Genomic DNA, 17,091 nt, shown 5'->3' with positions numbered 1-17,091 from the left:
CCCTTGAAGAACTTAACTCTTTCATATAGCTCTGAAAGCAGAGATGATACTAAAAATATTTAATAATTAGTGTGGCATGGACACCAACCAAAAGAATCAGACAACAAAACTAGACAACAAAACTAGCTGGCCCAAGAAATGATCCATTAGTTCCTAGATTGTGGAGAGATCCCAAAAGTCCCAGACATGAGGCCATGATGATAGAGGATGAAACATGGGGCAGAAACTATCTGCCAAGTGGCAGGAAAGTATTTAGACATTTTAACAATTGGTACAACCATATCGGGGGCACAGGCTGAATACCAGTTCTGCCAACAAGTAAATTGATATCTGGATTTTATAATGACCGTAGACTATAATATCAATAAAATGGACCTCTGTCAATCATGAACAGTTTCGGATTTGGAGAGCAATATGAGAAAAATGAGTCTCAGAAATGCAAGATGCAGATAAGAATAGAAAATGGTCAGAAGCCAATCTCAAGGGTTGGTTAGGCAGTACAAGATCAGAGAGAACAAAAGTACTAGCAGGCCAAGACAAACAAACAGGGCAGACCCTAGGTAAGTAACCAGGAGTCAGAGTTCAAGGTAAGGTAGGTTCAGTCAGGCAGATAGTAAGGAAATAACTATGTAAAGACTGCAGCAAACAGTTGTCTGGAAGCAGAAATGTATCAGCAACAAGGAGCTGGCAGACAGACAACTCTGTCCCTGAGCTGGAGATTTTTTTACTCTGTGCTCCCTACTACGGCAAGAACCTCCGTAGAGGCAGGACCTGTCTCTGCATGTGAGGTTAGGTGAGCCAGCTATAAGGCCTGTCAGCGTTATCAGCCTTTTAGAGTGAGAAACGTAAGTGTGGGTCTTGGTAGAGTGATGACACTTCTTACCAAAATGTACCAGGTTTGCTGGTAGCACATCACTGTACAGCCTATGAAGGGCAATAGAGACATTTTAAAATCACTATGTTGGTCCTTATTATTAAATTTCATACATGTTAAATATTTGGGGTTTAAAAAAATGTCTTTATATTCCTTCCATCAGAGGATGCAAAAAAGAAACCAATTCACTAAAGAGTATTTTAAAAATATGTGACCTGAAGAGGCATTAGCTGTTAACTTAGAAACAAAGAGACCAGGTCAAATAACTATTAGCAATGAAAGGATAAAATCGAAAATTCTGAAAAATAACCAGTAATTGGTTAGCCTAAAAAGTAGTTTTGGAAATGGGGAGAGGCATGACTTAATTGAAGGTGTATTGCTAAGAGACAGAAGGTTACTGTTTTTCAGTTTTAAATAGTGTAATAAATCATACACAACACCATAATTTGAGTTTACGAGGAAGGTAATACTCTTTAGGTTATAAAAGTGACCTCCAGTGGGCAATAATGCTCTCAAATCTGTGGCCTAGGGAACTATATTCTATTGATCGTCACTTTAAAAAAGTCTATATAGGCAACAGTTTTCCACTATAACTTTCACATCCATTTAGCCAATTATATACATATGGTATTTATTGGCTCAATAATGTATCTGGTTATGATTCATTAGCATGAACTGTTAACAGAAAGGTTTTTAGGATATTTCCCCAACGATCTTCAAATCAACATCAAATATCTAGACCTACAGAATAGTAGGAATATTAAATCCTTACTTAAATAATTTGAAATTAGAATACCAAATTAAAAATTAAGGAACTACTGGGACTTCCCTGATGGCACAGTGGTTAAGAATCTGCCTGCCAATGCAGGGGACATGGGTTCGATCCCTGGTCCGGGAAGATCCCACATGCTGTGGAGCAGCTAAGCCCGTGAGCCACAACTACCGAAGACCGCGCACCTAAAGCCCATGCTCTGCAACAAGAGAAGCCACCGCAATGAGAACCGCATTGCGCGCACCACAACGAAGAGTAGCCCCCACCTGCCGCAACTACAGAAAGCCTGCGTGCAGCAACAAAGACCCAACACAGCCAAAAATAAATAAAATAAAATAAAATAATAATAAAAAAATTAAGGAATTACTAACATGGAATATGTATACAGGTCTAAAACTGAACAAAACTTATAGGGAGAAAATCTAGGAGGCACTTTTGGACTCTATTTGTCTCCTATGAGATCATGAACATGAAATTATCTTCAAAGAGATAATCTGTTGTGAAACATTGAGCTACAGGTAAGGTGAGGTACAGAGCAAATAACCACACTGAAAATCTTTTTTAGTGCAGATGGGGAAAAGTCATGTTTTTTAAAACCTAAAATTTCAACTTTCTGTTGATTAGCTGTTATTCATCACTTCAGGAAAAAAAAGCAAGAGAAGGAAAGCAATAAGGTAAATTCATGGGTCTTGACTATAGTCCAAAATTATTTTATAGGTTAAGTTAGTAAGTCACTTGTGTGCACAATATCACTGGATACATATAACCTTTTAGAAATGTGGTCATGCTGTACTAAGCATAAATGAAATTATGAGTCAGTTGTAAAATACATAATATTCAATCTTCCCACTACCTCCCCCTAAAACTCACTGTTGGTTCTGGAAACTGCTTATATATCTGAAATGAAAAAAGATCACTATGGAAACAACAGAATATTCCCTATTACTTAAAATAAAAATGCAGCTATGAAGCTTTTCTAAGTGGGATTTCAAAAAGGAGACAAAAGTAACCTTTGCTACCAGCAAACTTTCTTTCAATGCTCTGATAAATAGTGATGAAGAAAGATAATTAATTTTTCCCTTAGAGAATAAAATTGGTTTCTATTGTAGAGTAAATAAATCCAAAATTCACAACCAAATCTAACTGTGCTATAATACAGGCAATATTTCCAGAAGATTAGCTCCTTTCTGAAAGAGAATGAACTCTGAGTGACCATGTTTAGAATAACATTTGATACAAAATTCAAAAAGTGCATGCCTAATGTTTCTTCCTTCTAGTTCGGGGATTAGATCAGCAAACTTTTTCTGTGAAGGGGCAGATAGTAAATATTTTAGGTGTTGCAGGCAATACGGTTTCTGTCATAATTACTCATTTCTGCTGTTGTAGTGAAAGTGGCCATAGACAATACCTGAACACATGGGCATGAGTGTGTTCCAATAAAACTTTCTTTATGGATACTAAAATGTGAATTCCATATAATTTTCACATCTCATGAAATATTGTTCTTCTTTTGATTTCTTTCCAACCATTTCAAACTCTAAAAGCCATCCTTAGTTCAGGTGGTAAGCTGGATTTGGCGCATGGGCTGTGGTTTGCTGATTCCTGTTCTAGTCCACTGAGTAATAACTATCCCGTGGTGAGAAGCTGTTCCTGGTGACCTTCCCTCCTGAAATATTTTTTGAAGATACGACTGAATTGGTAACTATGTGTGGTGATGGATATTTACTAAATTTGTGGTAACCATTTTGCAATATATACATGTATCAAATCATTACGTTGTATGCCTAAAACTAATACAGTGTTATATTTCAATTCTATCTCAATTAAAAAACAAACAGCTAAAAAACAAAAAAAAAACAAATGTTACAGAAAAAGGTTTTGACAAAATTCAACCATTATGATAAAAACTCTCCAGAAAGTAGGCATAGAGGGAACCTATCGCAACGCAATAAAGGCCATATATGACAAACCCACAGCCAACATCATTCTCAATGGTGAAAAACTGAAACCCTTTCCTCTAAGATCAGGAACAAGACAAGGTTGCCCACTCTCACCACTATTACTCAACATAGTTTTGGAAGTTTTAGCCACAGCAATCAGAGAAGAAAAAGAAATGAAAGGAATCAGAATCAGAAAAGAAGAAGTAAAACTGTCACTGTTTGCAGATGACATGATACTATACATAGAGAATCCTAAAGATGCTACCAGAAAACTACTAGAGCTAATCAATGATTTTGGTAGAGTAGCAGGATACAAAATTAATGCACAGAAATCTCTTGCATTCCTATACACTAATGATGAAAAATCTGAAAGAGAAATTAAGGAAACACTCCCATTTACCATTGTAACAAAAAGAATAAAATACCTAGGAATAAACCTACCTAAGGAGACAAAAGACCTGTATGCAGAAAACTATAAGACACAGATGAAAGAAATTAAAGACGATACAAACAGATGGAGAGATATACCATGTTCTTGGACTGGAAGAATCAACATTGTGAAAATGACTCTACTACCCAAAGCAATCTACAGACTCAATGCATCCCTATCAAACTACCAATAGCATTTTTCACAAAACTAGAACAAAAAACTGTACAATTTGTATGGAAACCCAAAAGATCCCAAACAGCCAAAGCAATCTTGAGAAAGAAAAACAGAGCTGGAGGAATCAGGCTCCCTGACTTCAGACTATACTACAAAGCTACAGTAATCAAGACAGTATGTACTGGCACAAAAACAGAAATATAGATCAATGGAACAGGATAGAAAGCCCAGAGATAAACCCACGCATATATGGTCACCTTATCTTTGATAAAGGAGGCAAGAGTATACAATGGAGAAAAGACAGCCTCTTCAATAAGCAGTGCTGGGAAAACTGGACAGCTACATGTAAAAGAATGAAATTAGAACACTCCCTAACACCATACACAAAAATAAACTCAAAATCTATTAAAGACCTAAATGTAAGGCCAGATACTATAAAACTCTTAGAGCAAAACACAGGCATAACACTCTATGACATAAATCACAGCAAGATCCTTTTTGACCCACCTCCCAGAGAAATGGAAATAAAAATAAAAATAAACAAACGGGACCTAATGAAACTTAAAAGCTTTTGCACAGCAACAGAAACCATAAACAAGATGAAAGACAACTCTCAGAATGGGACCAAATATTTGCAAACGAAGCAACTGACAAAGGATTAATCTCCAAAATATACAAGCAGCTCATGCAGCTCAATATCAAAAAAACAAACAACCCAATACAAAAATGGGCAGAAGACCTAAACAGACATTTCTCCAAAGAAGATATACAAATTGCCAACAAACACATGAAAAAATGCTCAACATCACTAATCATTAGAGAAATGCAAATCAAAACTACAATGAGGTATCACCTCACACCAGTCAGAATGGCCATCATCAAAAAATCTACAAACAATAAATGTTGGAGAGGGTGTGGAGAAAAGGGAACCCTCTTGCACTGTTGGTGGGAATGTAAATTGATACAGCCACTATGGAGAACAGTATGGAGGTTCCTTAAAAAACTAAAAATAAGACTACCATACAACCCAGCAATCCCACTACTGGGCATATACCCTGAGAAAACCATAATTCAAAAAGAGTCATGTACCACAATGTTCATTGCACCTCTATTTACAATAGCCAGGACATGGAAGCAACCTAAGTGTCCATCAACAGATGAATGGATGAAGAAGATGTGGCACATATATACAATGGAATATTACTCAGTCATAAAAAGAAACAAAACTGAGTTATTTGTAGTGAGGTGGATGGACCTAGAGTCTGTCATACAGAGTGAAGTAAATCAGAAAGAGAAAAACAAATACCGTATGCTAACACATATATATGGAATCTAAGACAAAAAACAGTTCTGATGAACCTAGGGGCAGGACAGGAATAAAGACACAGACATAGAGAATGGACCTGAGGACACGGGGAGGGGGAAGGGTAAGCTGGGATGAAGTGAGAGAGTAACAATGACATATATACACTACCAAATGTAAAACAGACAGGTAGTGGGAAGCAGCTGCATAGCACAGGGAGATCAGCTCAGTGCTTTGTGACCACCTAGAGGGGTGGGATAGGGAGGTGGGAGGGAGACACAAGAGGGAGGAGATATGGGGATATATGTATACGTATAGCTGATTCACTTTGTTATACAGCAGAAACTAACACAACATTGTAAAGCAATTATACTCCAATAAAGATGTTTAAAAAAAAAAGGTTATTTGAACTACTGGACTAGTTAGTGAAATACAAAATGTAAAGAAAAAAGATATGATTGAATTCCTTAACTATAAGATATATTTGTGTAAAATGGGAATTTTATATAATAAATGAAAAGCCAGGGGAAGAAATTTTAGTCCTATAATCATGGGATAAGTTTCAGATAGGAGAAATATTTTGAAATACAAAAATCAACAAATAAGAAAGCACTTTCCCCAAACAAACATTTTGATGTACCTTTTTAGTATCTCTCTCAGCATCCTATTTCATAAAAAGTAAACAAAAATCAAGTTACGTGTTGAATTTTGGCAGCTCCAGAACTTCCTAGAAGCTGCCAATGGCAGTGATTGATACCCTCTCTTTCAAAACTCTATGGCCCTCAGCACTGTGGTTTGATAGTTGAGCAAGTGGAACAGTGAAGTTCAAAACTTATACCGAATCTATGTAATACAAAGAATGCCACAACCCTATCGCAGGTACCTCTAGGATAGTGCAGTGAGGGCTGTTATTATGCAGTGTCACTCCTAAGTGTCCCTTATATTAATACAAAGCTTTATTTGTCTTGGGAAATGGTTGCTCAAACCTAGGAAGTTTGTGCCTCTTTATGTTCTGAAGGATGCAGTCCCAAATGACACTATGCAGTGAATACTGACTTGTATATTACACTGTGAAATGCTAGAAACAGGAGGCAGCCCTGGAACTTGAGAAAAGTAATTTAGACACTGAGAAGGATGTACTCATATGCATGACAGGTTAGAAAAATTCAGTTACAAACAGATCAGTAGAGAAATTAATGGAGATATATGATGGATTCCTGATGATAGTTACATGTATTCAGAGTATGTACATACTCTGAGGTCACATATGGAGGGCCTCAGGATGCTTTCACAAGAAATGTGCATATATATAAAGCCACCACCAGAGAAAGCATCCTGGGCCAAACATTCCATTTCTCTCACCAATTCTATCAAATGAATCCTACCAAATCCAAGTCATTCTAATTTTTCTTAGAAATTCAATTCATTTCCATCCTATAAATATGTATGGAGTAACTCCATACATATTTAGAAGTTACTCCTAAGTGCCAGAGCATAGACATGGAGAATACTAAGGCAAAGAAGACACCGCTCTGGACCTCACTGAAGTCACTGCCCAGTGGGGTAGACCAATATGGAAACAAATAATGGGAAAACAGTTTGATAAATATAATGGTGGGATGATGTAAAAAGTAGGTTTGGGGAAGGCTTATTGACTGGAGTGACATGTTGGCTGGACCTGATGGATAAGACAAAGTTTCTCTTATGAGCAAGGAGAGAACGGCCCAGACAGAGGGAACAGTGCCAATAAAGACAGACGCAAGAGAGCAGGAGACGTGGTAATTCAACACGGCCAGGGTATAAAGCATGTGTACAAGTTAGGCACAGGGTGAATAGTCAAGGATAAAACTGGAGACACAGGCAGGGACTGAGTCATAATGCCCTTGGACTTCATCCTGTCCAACACACATGTGGCTATTGAGCACCTGAAATGTGGCTAGTACAAAATGAGATGTGTAAAAAAACACAAAATATCTCAATAATTTAAAAAGTTGATTATAGTTTGAAATGATACTTTAGATATATTGGGCTAAATAAAATATATTATTAAGATTAAACTTAACAGTTTCTTTTTAGGTTTTAAATGGGTCTACTAGAAAACTTTAAATTACTTATGTGGTATTTTATCCCTCCTGTAGGAGTCCTTGCGGTTGATTCCTCAATAACCCTTTCACCCCAAGCATTTAAACTAGTAGTGATCTCTTTTCTCTTGCCAGTGACTAGTTTAGACATGGGCATGTCACCGACCCAATGCAGGCCTGAGCTACGAAGGAAAGATAGCTTGGGGGAGTTCCAGATACAGATGTCTTTGCCCCTAAAAGGAGAAAGAAGAAGATCAGATCTCATGTTTTCTTTTGGATGTGGCTATGTGGCCAGTGACACAGAGAACTACTGTGGCCATCTTTCCATGACACAGAGGATAAAGCAGAGGATGGCAGAGTTAAGAAATGAAATAACCCAATTCCCTGTTGACATCACTGAGCTGCTTTATCAACCAACCTTGGAGTTCACCCTTCCTCTGAACTTCCTGTTATGTGAGATAACAAGATTCCTTATTATTTAAGCCAAAATGAGTCAGTTTTTCTGTTACTTGTAGCCAAAAGCATCCTAGCTGATACAATCCATTAGACTAAAGGGCAAGGTAGTAGACGTATTATCATTTAAGACCTTCTAGCACTACAAAAGTTCTGTACATAGTCTACAATCAATCAATATACTATTACTATGATGGTATATACTTAGATAATATGAGAGAAGGCTTTTTCTCTTTTAGTTTTAAATTACTATACAACTGGAAGACATTATGACACAATTACTCAGGCAAAGAGACTTGTAATTAATCAGAAAAAGAACTATGAGAATTTAATTAATCAAAAGTAGAAGAGAATACCCATAAGATTTGTAAATTGTTACACTTAATGGTTGCTCTTTGATTGAGAGGTCTGCCTTGAATTCTAGTCAAAGCACACGGGTTGATTGATGTTACTAATCTGGACGTAAACCCTTAAAGGCAATGTAGCAGATGAAGCAAATAATCAAATGATACAGCTTCTACCTCATAGAGTTATCATGAGAATTAAGCAAAATAATGTATGTCGAGCCTAGCACAATATATAGTAGTACGTGGTAAACACATTATACATAAATCTGGTTTTTGTTCAAACTAGTAGTTACCAATGGGGAGGGGGAAGGGAGGAGAGGCAAAATGGAGGCAGAGGATAAAGAGGTACAAACTACTATGCATAAAATAAATAAGCTACAAGGATATATCATACACCACAGGGAGTATAGCCAATGTTTTTATAAAAACTATAAATGGAGTATAACCTTTAAAAATTGTGAATCACTATGTTGTGTACCTGAAACCTGTATAATATTGTAAGTCAACTATACCTCAATAATTAAAAAAAAGAAAAGAAATTTGGTTCTTGTTTCTTTTCTCTTGTAAAATTGTTGATTTTTCAAATTCTAAGTAATGTGTCAAGCATGCATTGTCAGTTACTCTATACAATAACCTCACTTTGTGATGCCTAGGGTCAGATTACAGCAAATACTAACAGACATGTTACACTTCACTGACTAGTTAGTACTTGATTAGGTGGTTGATTTATTAGTTCATTCTTTTATTTATACGAAGCAGGTGAGTTCCAGAGCTAACCTGAACAAAATAAGGTAGGGAGTGATAACACTATTAACCAGGAATTAAGCTACAGTATTTTGACTAACCTATGCCTGCTTACCTAGTATTTGTGAAATGGTGAGATTAATAATTCAGTCTGAATGAAGATGAATAAAAAGAAAATATAAAGACAAGGAAGGAAGTTTATGATTGAGGCTGTACCAGAAGGTGACTGATGTAATTAAAAGAGACAGAGAGGGAGAGGTACTCAGTAACATTTAAGAATGATGAAGAAAAAAAAAAGAATTATGAAGAAAGATGTATTGATAGAAAGGGTATCGGGCCAGGAGAGAGTACAGATAGTATCTGCTGAGTTATACCAAGACAGCATATTCTAAAATCCTTTCTGCAGTATTACAAACAATTTTGCTTTACTAATATACACTACACAATATAAATTTAATTTCCAAATAGGATATACTGAAAAATACTCAGCAAAACCCTCACTAGCTCAATCTTAACAAATAAGTGTGTTTTTTTAAATTCAATTTATGAATAAGGATGATGGCTCTTCATTGAAACCACCATATGACCTATAAATTTTAAACTTCGCAAGATGATTGGCTCAGCAGGCTATAAGAAGTTATTTATCTAGCTTATTACAAGGACTGTCAGTCAGTTATCTTTGGATGCTCTAGAATCTAGTGCAGGATTCCCACATAGTTGTTCAGTTAACAAATGTTTCTAAAAATGTCAACATCTATAAATTTAAGCTATATTTATATTCTGGACAATTAAACATTCTAAACTAATGTGAATTTATAATATCACATTTATTGTGATGAATAAGGCAAACACATGGAGAACATTCTCACCCAAACACGTGGGGACCTCCAGGCAGACACCGCCCTGAATGACTGCCCACTGCTTGGATGAGAATTCAGAGTTCCCAAACAGGAAACACTGGCCGACAGACCCTTTCCCTAAAGTCAGACAGTGGCAGGCTGAGACCAGTTTTTGGAGACAAATAATTATTCTAGGAGGTCTGAAGCAAGCCTTAACTAGCCACTGGTATTCGAAGGAGCTCTAAACCAGGCTATTAGTTTAATAGAGTGTGTTTCCAAGGTGGACCCAACACATAGAGAATACAGGAAAGGGGACGCCATCCTTCCACATTTCCTTGGGATCAATACCACATGAGTAACTGATAAAAGAATGAGTTTGGCTTTTTTTAAAGTTAGGCTTATTGAGGTATAATCTGCAAACAGTAAACTTTACCTCTTTTAGTGTACAGTTCTGTGAGTTTGATAAATGCATACAGTTGTGTTTCTACCACCACAATCAAGATATAGTACATTTCCATCATCCCCCAAAATTCTGTCCTGACAATTTAGGGTCAATCTCTCCCCATCCCCTGGCAACCACCGATCTGTCTATAGTTTTGCCTTTTCCAGAATGTCACACACATCAAACCTACCGTAGTCTTTTGAGTCTGGTTTCTTTCATCCATTACAATGTAACTGGCAACAAGGCCAGTGAGACTGGGACGGAGTGAAAAGGAGAATGGCAGAAATTGAAATTGGAGAGGCAGAGGGGCCAAACCACACAGGAACTTGTATGCCGTAACAAAAGTTTTGGATTTATAACAGGTGTGATGAGAAGCCACTGGAAGTTTTCTAAGTCTCTGAGTAATGTGACTGAATGATTATCTTAAAAATAATTTTGGCTACTGGCTGGCAGACAGCCCACAGTGGAATGAAAATAGAAAAAAAGGAAGCCAGTTTAGAGACTACTGCAGTGGTCTGGGTTAAAAGTGCTAGTGACTTAAACTAGAATGGTAACCCCGGAGGTGGTGAAAAGTGGTCAGATCAGAGATGTAATTTAGAGGAAGAGATGCTAGGACCAGATGTGGCACGTGAAGGGGAGAGAGGAGGCAAAGATGCTTCAAGGGGCTTGGCCCCAGCAACAAGGCAGATGGTCGTTTACCAGGAGGGATAAAAGAACAAGGAGATAAAGGATAAAAGGAGGAAAAAGCAGGTTTGGGAGGGGGGAAGGGAGAATTAAGAGCTCCATACATTTCGACATCACCAGCATATAGATACTGAATCTCTTCCCTGACCATTTTGCATATCTATATTGACCTTGATAGAGAAATTTCACTTAATGGCCCCTGTCCTGTTACTCTTAATACAGTGAGGGAATGCACTGGTAATACGTTCAGTCTCCACTTCACTGGGTTCCTAGCGTTAAACATATTTTTAATTAAGAAGCTGTAAACTCTATTCAATACTCTGTAATGACCCATATGGGAATAGAATCTGAAAAAGACTGGATATACGCCTATGTATAACTGATTCACTTTGCTGTACATCTGAAACTAACACAACACTGTAAATCAACTATACTCCAATAAAAATTAATTTTAAAAAATTAAAAAATATCACAGTGAGGGAAGACTGTACTAACACTTGGTGATGCCAACAATGTCAACCTAAAATAAACATTTGGAGCTCCAACACCAAAAAAAGAAGATAAGCTGTAAACGTTCAAGCCTAGAGAGTTCTTCCATTGCTCACCTCCATTTTCTGTACAGATACGAACAACCTGAGTTTCATAGGAAGGACTGCCTCTAAATTTTACATATCCTTTTTTTTTTCAGAATACTTATTCTCTTGTCCAACTGCAGTGGTTCAAATAATGTCTTTTAAATAACAGTACTTTTTCTTGCTTTAAAGTGCTTTCCTGTTTTCTAGTATTTACAAATTAACAGGTGAGAAAGCATTCAGTGGCCCATCTTTTCCACCTTATGAGGTCAAGTTTATGCTTTTGGTATGGTGAAGGAGTAACTCTTGCTTAGACAGACCCTCAGTTTTTCTACATTTTCAACACAATGTAGAAAAGCCAGAGGATGTGGAGCAGAGGTTTACTCTGTGTCTGCTCTCCTCAGGGAGCCCCATGATCCAAGCACAAGGGAGGTGCATGGATTACACCACCACCCCCACTTTGCACCTCTGAGGCCACCAAAGTAGAGTGTTTGATATCCAGGATGGTCGTTCTAGTCATGGCTCCATTCATCCGTCCATCTATCCATCCACCCATTTGACCATTATCGACACATTTCCTGGAAGTCTCTTTTTTTCATCTTAAAATTTCATGCAAATTTGTCATCTATAATGCAGTTGTTAACTACTTTATATAAAAATGTCTTTATTTACTTACCATTGAGTAATTGACACTCCAGATAGATGCAGAATAAGACCATTTTGTACGGTTGTGCAGGTTGTGCACTGCACACCTTGATGGGGAGGGCATTCACACCGTAGTGACTGGATTTATCTATTATGACAATTTTCTGTTGGATAGCAGTAAAATGTTTTGAGGAAGAGGTACCTTTTTTCTAATTTGTTAGAGCACCATACGGGCTAACTGTAGCCCTGGACTTTTGAGTGCCTTGGCATATGGTCTGGGCACAAGGCTGCACAGTCTCATTATTTTACTTATGAAGAAGCCAAGTTCCAAGAGGTGAAGAGACAAGGTCCCACGGCTAGTTCCTGGCAACTCTGGGTTCGATCCCAGTCTCCATTCCCAGTCCAGTGCTCTTTCATAACAATAAACTACCTCCGCTAACAGTGAGTTGCTCTTCTCAGGTGTGTGGGTTTCTGAGAACACTTTCATTGCTTTGCCTAAGGAGACACCTGTGCAGGATGCCTATCTCATGCCGCTCTTGCCATTTGTTTCTGCCATGAGTGGATACGGAGTTAGATACAGCAGCAGCTAGACTTCTTGCCAATTATTCAAAGGTGCTGGAGTGTAAGCTCCATGGGAGCAGGAACCATGCCTAACATTCTTACCATGTCCTCAGCACCTGGCATATAGCTCATTTATAGTTTTATACAGGGAAACGTAATACTTTCTGTTAGCTAGTTTAGCCCCTGTCCCTCAGAGCCCTGCTGTACTCTCTTCCGCAGCTGGAGCACACATCAGTGCAAAACCCTGAGAAGCACTGGAGAGACGTCTAAAGCTGCTTCCCAGATCGACATGCTATTAACTGTTTATTACTGGTTGGGCTCATTCAACCAAGAGCAGGAAGATCCGTTACAGAATCATAAAATGGTAGCACTGGAATGAATCTGGCAGGTCAACTAACTCAACTCCCTCACGTAGCATCCTAGGAAAACAGAGTCCCAAAGAGATGATAGAATCCACCCAGGTAGCTGTCTGTAGTAGCTTACATATGCTGTGGTTACTTCCTAAAACTCAGATGTTTTGACCAATTAGTTGTTCTTTCCGGAACACCACAATACCTTGCCACCAATCAAATGATGATTGGAAACCCATGATGTCAGGGACATCATGAACTAGAGAGGTATGCCCTTAAGACTGTTTTCCTGTTTGGGCTGGACAATAAACTATGTATTTGAGAAGTTACACTATTATGCTCTTTTATTCTCTCCATGCAAGGGCACTATTCAGATAGAAAGAAAAAGAGAATCAGGCAAGACTATTAGGAATTCTCAAATTTACTGGGAAAAGGATATGAAAGTGGGTTATGATTGTTCTGTATGTAAATGGTTAATTTAAAAAGCACAGCTGGTTAGTCATACAGTAAACTGTGTATGTCTATTAATTTTTGACTCCAAACTAGAAATTCTATGACCTAGGTCATTAGTTTAGTCTAATCTGATGATTATTTTAATTGAAAATATGTATTATAAACAGGATGTATTCTCAAGCTGTTATCTAAACAACCAAAGGAATTTGTTTATTAAGAAAATATACTTTTCAGATTTTTAGCTTTATTTCAGACATAAAACTTTAAAAGTAAAAACAACACTGGAACTTCATTTTAATAATATCCCAAGTTATAGGAGTAAATTGATGGCAAGGTTATTTTACATATATTCCGTAACACTAAACTCTCTTCAACAGCACTAAAGGAATATATCATAGTGAGACTCCAGTGTTATCTACACTGTTTTGCTGACCCTTCTTTCCATATATAATTACTAAAAATAAAAATAACATAGGGCAATTACTTCTTCCTTATAAGAGAATTCTATATTTAAATTAATAATGAACCACAAACTAGAAGTCTAAACTAATTTAAATCTCCTAAGGTATCGGTTTCCCAACACACACACACACAAAATCTTGATTTCTCAGAAGTCTAGCAAATGGCCCTAGTGGCTAACGTATTAGGGAAAGCAAAGCTATACGTGTGCACATAGCTTCCATTCTGATGGTCTCTGATTTCTTAGCTGGGCCATAGTGCAGCAAAATGGCAGTGGCATATTATACCTGGTCATGGCTGGCTTCAATGGAGCTTCCAATAGCATGGAAAGTCATCTGCACAGGGGCTAATGTCAGACAGGTCACACACTCTTTGCCACTTTGTCTATCACAGTAGTGAACCTATAACAGAACACACGCAGATCTGCTGAACACCACTTGTAAGAGGGAGCCAGATGCAACAGGTCCTTTTCAAAGGTTCTAGCTTTCAAGAAAAAATTCAAATAACTTATGCAGAACACAATTCAAATATTTAAAACCTTATTGGGACTCGAAGATCTATGGAAAATCTATTAATTCCGTTTTAAGTACTTGCGAAGTTTTAAGAGAGTTTAGGAAATGCTTTGCAGAGTGCTCTACATTAGCATAGCCAGTAGAAAAACTCACAACTAAATGTCACACCCATCTTTTTTGTCCAACTTTTCATAATGTATAAAGGACTCCAGGGTAAGCACAAGTCAAGTTCATTTGAGTCTAATGAAACTTTGTCAACCTGAATTTTCCTCATCTTTGACTCTATGTGTGTGTGATTGCCACCTGATTGGTAGTGACATTCTTCTATTCTACACTATAGTCCCTATAAAATCACTGTTAAATACACACACACACACACACACATATCTCACTGCCTCATGCTCTGCTTGAAATTTTGACAGTATAATCAAATTGAATTAAACTGAAATGATTTGAAATGTGCAGATCAAAATAAAGTTACTATAATATCATTTTTCTTTTAGTTACATACAACCAACCATTATTAAAACCACGTGTAAGACCCTCTATCAGACGTAGGGTATGGGGGCGGGTGGTGGGGGAAGTGTGAGTGCATGTGCCCACTGGGAAAATTTCCATCCTTCCATTTATCTACTTTCAAAAAAGTTCTTTCAAGCAGTGTTTAATTCTAAGCTAATAAAGTAAAAATAGTGTTGCTTTTGTAATAAATTAATAAAAATATGCCTATAGATGTACATATATACATATAATATGGATCTGACAGAAAACGACGATATAAATCCTAGTCTAATGGTTTAATAATTCAACATTTTTAAACCAGTAAGGTTGTTAAGATTGGCCATCAGTGTCCGTGAAGGTGGGGAAACTTCCTGGAATCTGTAAAAAGTAGTTTAGAGTTCAAATCAAGCCAACATACAAAGCTCTGTTTCCAAAGTACTTTAAAGATTTTGTTATAAAAATATGTTTTCCAAATTAACTTTGGGGAAAAAGATTTGACAACAGTTTGAATTCACTGTACCCCCTGAGCAAATTAAAAGGTCACGGTGTGTATGAGTTCAAGAATGTGGACCTGTTGTTCACTATGCAGCAGTGAAATATGATGGGGGAAAATGAAACTTAACACATAACAGGTTTATGCAAAAGCCAATCAATGGTGACGCTATAATAGATACAGTTCACAACCATTTATGGTACAGTTAAAATATTATGTCTGATATAGTGCTATCATAAAACATGCATTTTAAAATAAAATATAATCACCCTTTGACATCAATTGAAAGTCTGTATGAAAGACATGACACTCTCCTAAATATCCAAATTGATAGTGAACACACTCATATATCAGCCAACTTACTGCAGCTTTATTTTTTCTTCTAGAGAAATGAAAATTAGGAAGGACAAAAATAGCACAAGACAATCCCAGTCAAAAAATAAATTTCAAACTTCATTTCCATCAGTGGCTTGGATACTGTGACTGAAAGAGTTGACTTTTCTCCTAATTCACTGTGAGCCTGCAATACCCTATATTATATATCCTGCAGGCATTAAATATTAGTGTACATGTAGAACTCATACATACAAGATAGATACAAAGGTGCAAGTTTCCACACAGCTCCAAAGAAAATGTCACAGCACCCAGTAAATGTGACAGAGATTGCTAACTGTCCTCCAGTATTTTTTCACAGTAATTCTTAGCTGGGCACAGAATAAAGATATTTCCCAGGCTCCCCTGTAGCTCTGATTAGTCATATGACTGAGTAGAATGTAGGTGAAAATTCTGCAGTAGCTTTCTGGAAACTTTTAAGAGATTTCAGGTGTGTGCCTTTTGCTCTCCTTCACCTGTTTTGCTGCTTGGAAATGTGGACATGACCATCTTTGACCAAGGGCCGAAATTTAGAGATGGTAGAGTGGTGAGTTGGAGGGAACGTGGGTTCCTGAAGAGTTCATGGAACAGAACCATGACACTGGCCCTAGACTGCAAGCTTATGGACCTTTATGTGAGAGAAGAATATACATCTATTTTGTTTCAGTCGCTGGGCTTTTTCCTACTCACAGAAGAACCCGATCCCACTGAGATTTTTCCTATTGCTCCAAAACTGACACCAGGACCCACAGCCAACAACAAAAGGAGCTCTAGAGAGCTGCTGACATTTAGGGCCAGGTCTTACTCTCTCTTCCCACCTACTTGTTAACAGTCAGCAGAACTGGTCCAACCATAAAGAATACAAAGAGGCACTAGGAAAAGGCAGGTGAGTGGGAGGGGATCATTTGGCTGGCTGTGGCCTTATGAGGAATACAGTATTTCCTGGGAGTGGGGCAGCTCTAAGAAAACAGCTGACAGAGATGAGGAGTACCTATATGAAAGGGAGACAAATTCCGTCCCCTGGCAGTAGGTTTGCTGAGAATTGAACCTACAGGTCCCCACTGAAAAGAAATCTTGACTGAGTCTGATGTAT

At 37.6% G+C, this 17,091-nt stretch overlaps 1 protein-coding gene across 15 annotated transcripts in view; it reads right to left on the bottom strand.

Annotated features, from left to right (window-relative positions):
- The window catches only part of STAU2 (staufen double-stranded RNA binding protein 2), a 303,654-nt gene that overhangs the window by 92,977 nt on the left and 193,586 nt on the right, over window positions 1–17,091 (bottom strand). For 13 of the 15 annotated variants that reach the window (XM_036829842.1, XM_036829844.1, XM_036829834.1 and 10 more), the window contains one exon: window positions 14,411–14,524. The exons of the other annotated variants lie outside the window; for them this stretch is intronic. In XM_036829842.1, the coding sequence (XP_036685737.1) occupies window positions 14,411–14,524 (114 nt within the window). The remainder of the gene's footprint in view (window positions 1–14,410; window positions 14,525–17,091) is intronic. 15 annotated transcript variants of the gene reach the window in all.

Source organism: Balaenoptera musculus, chromosome 17 (genome assembly GCF_009873245.2).
Source record: "Balaenoptera musculus isolate JJ_BM4_2016_0621 chromosome 17, mBalMus1.pri.v3, whole genome shotgun sequence".
Lineage (NCBI taxonomy): Eukaryota > Metazoa > Chordata > Mammalia > Artiodactyla > Balaenopteridae > Balaenoptera > Balaenoptera musculus.
This window is presented reverse-complemented; position numbering and strand designations above follow the sequence as displayed.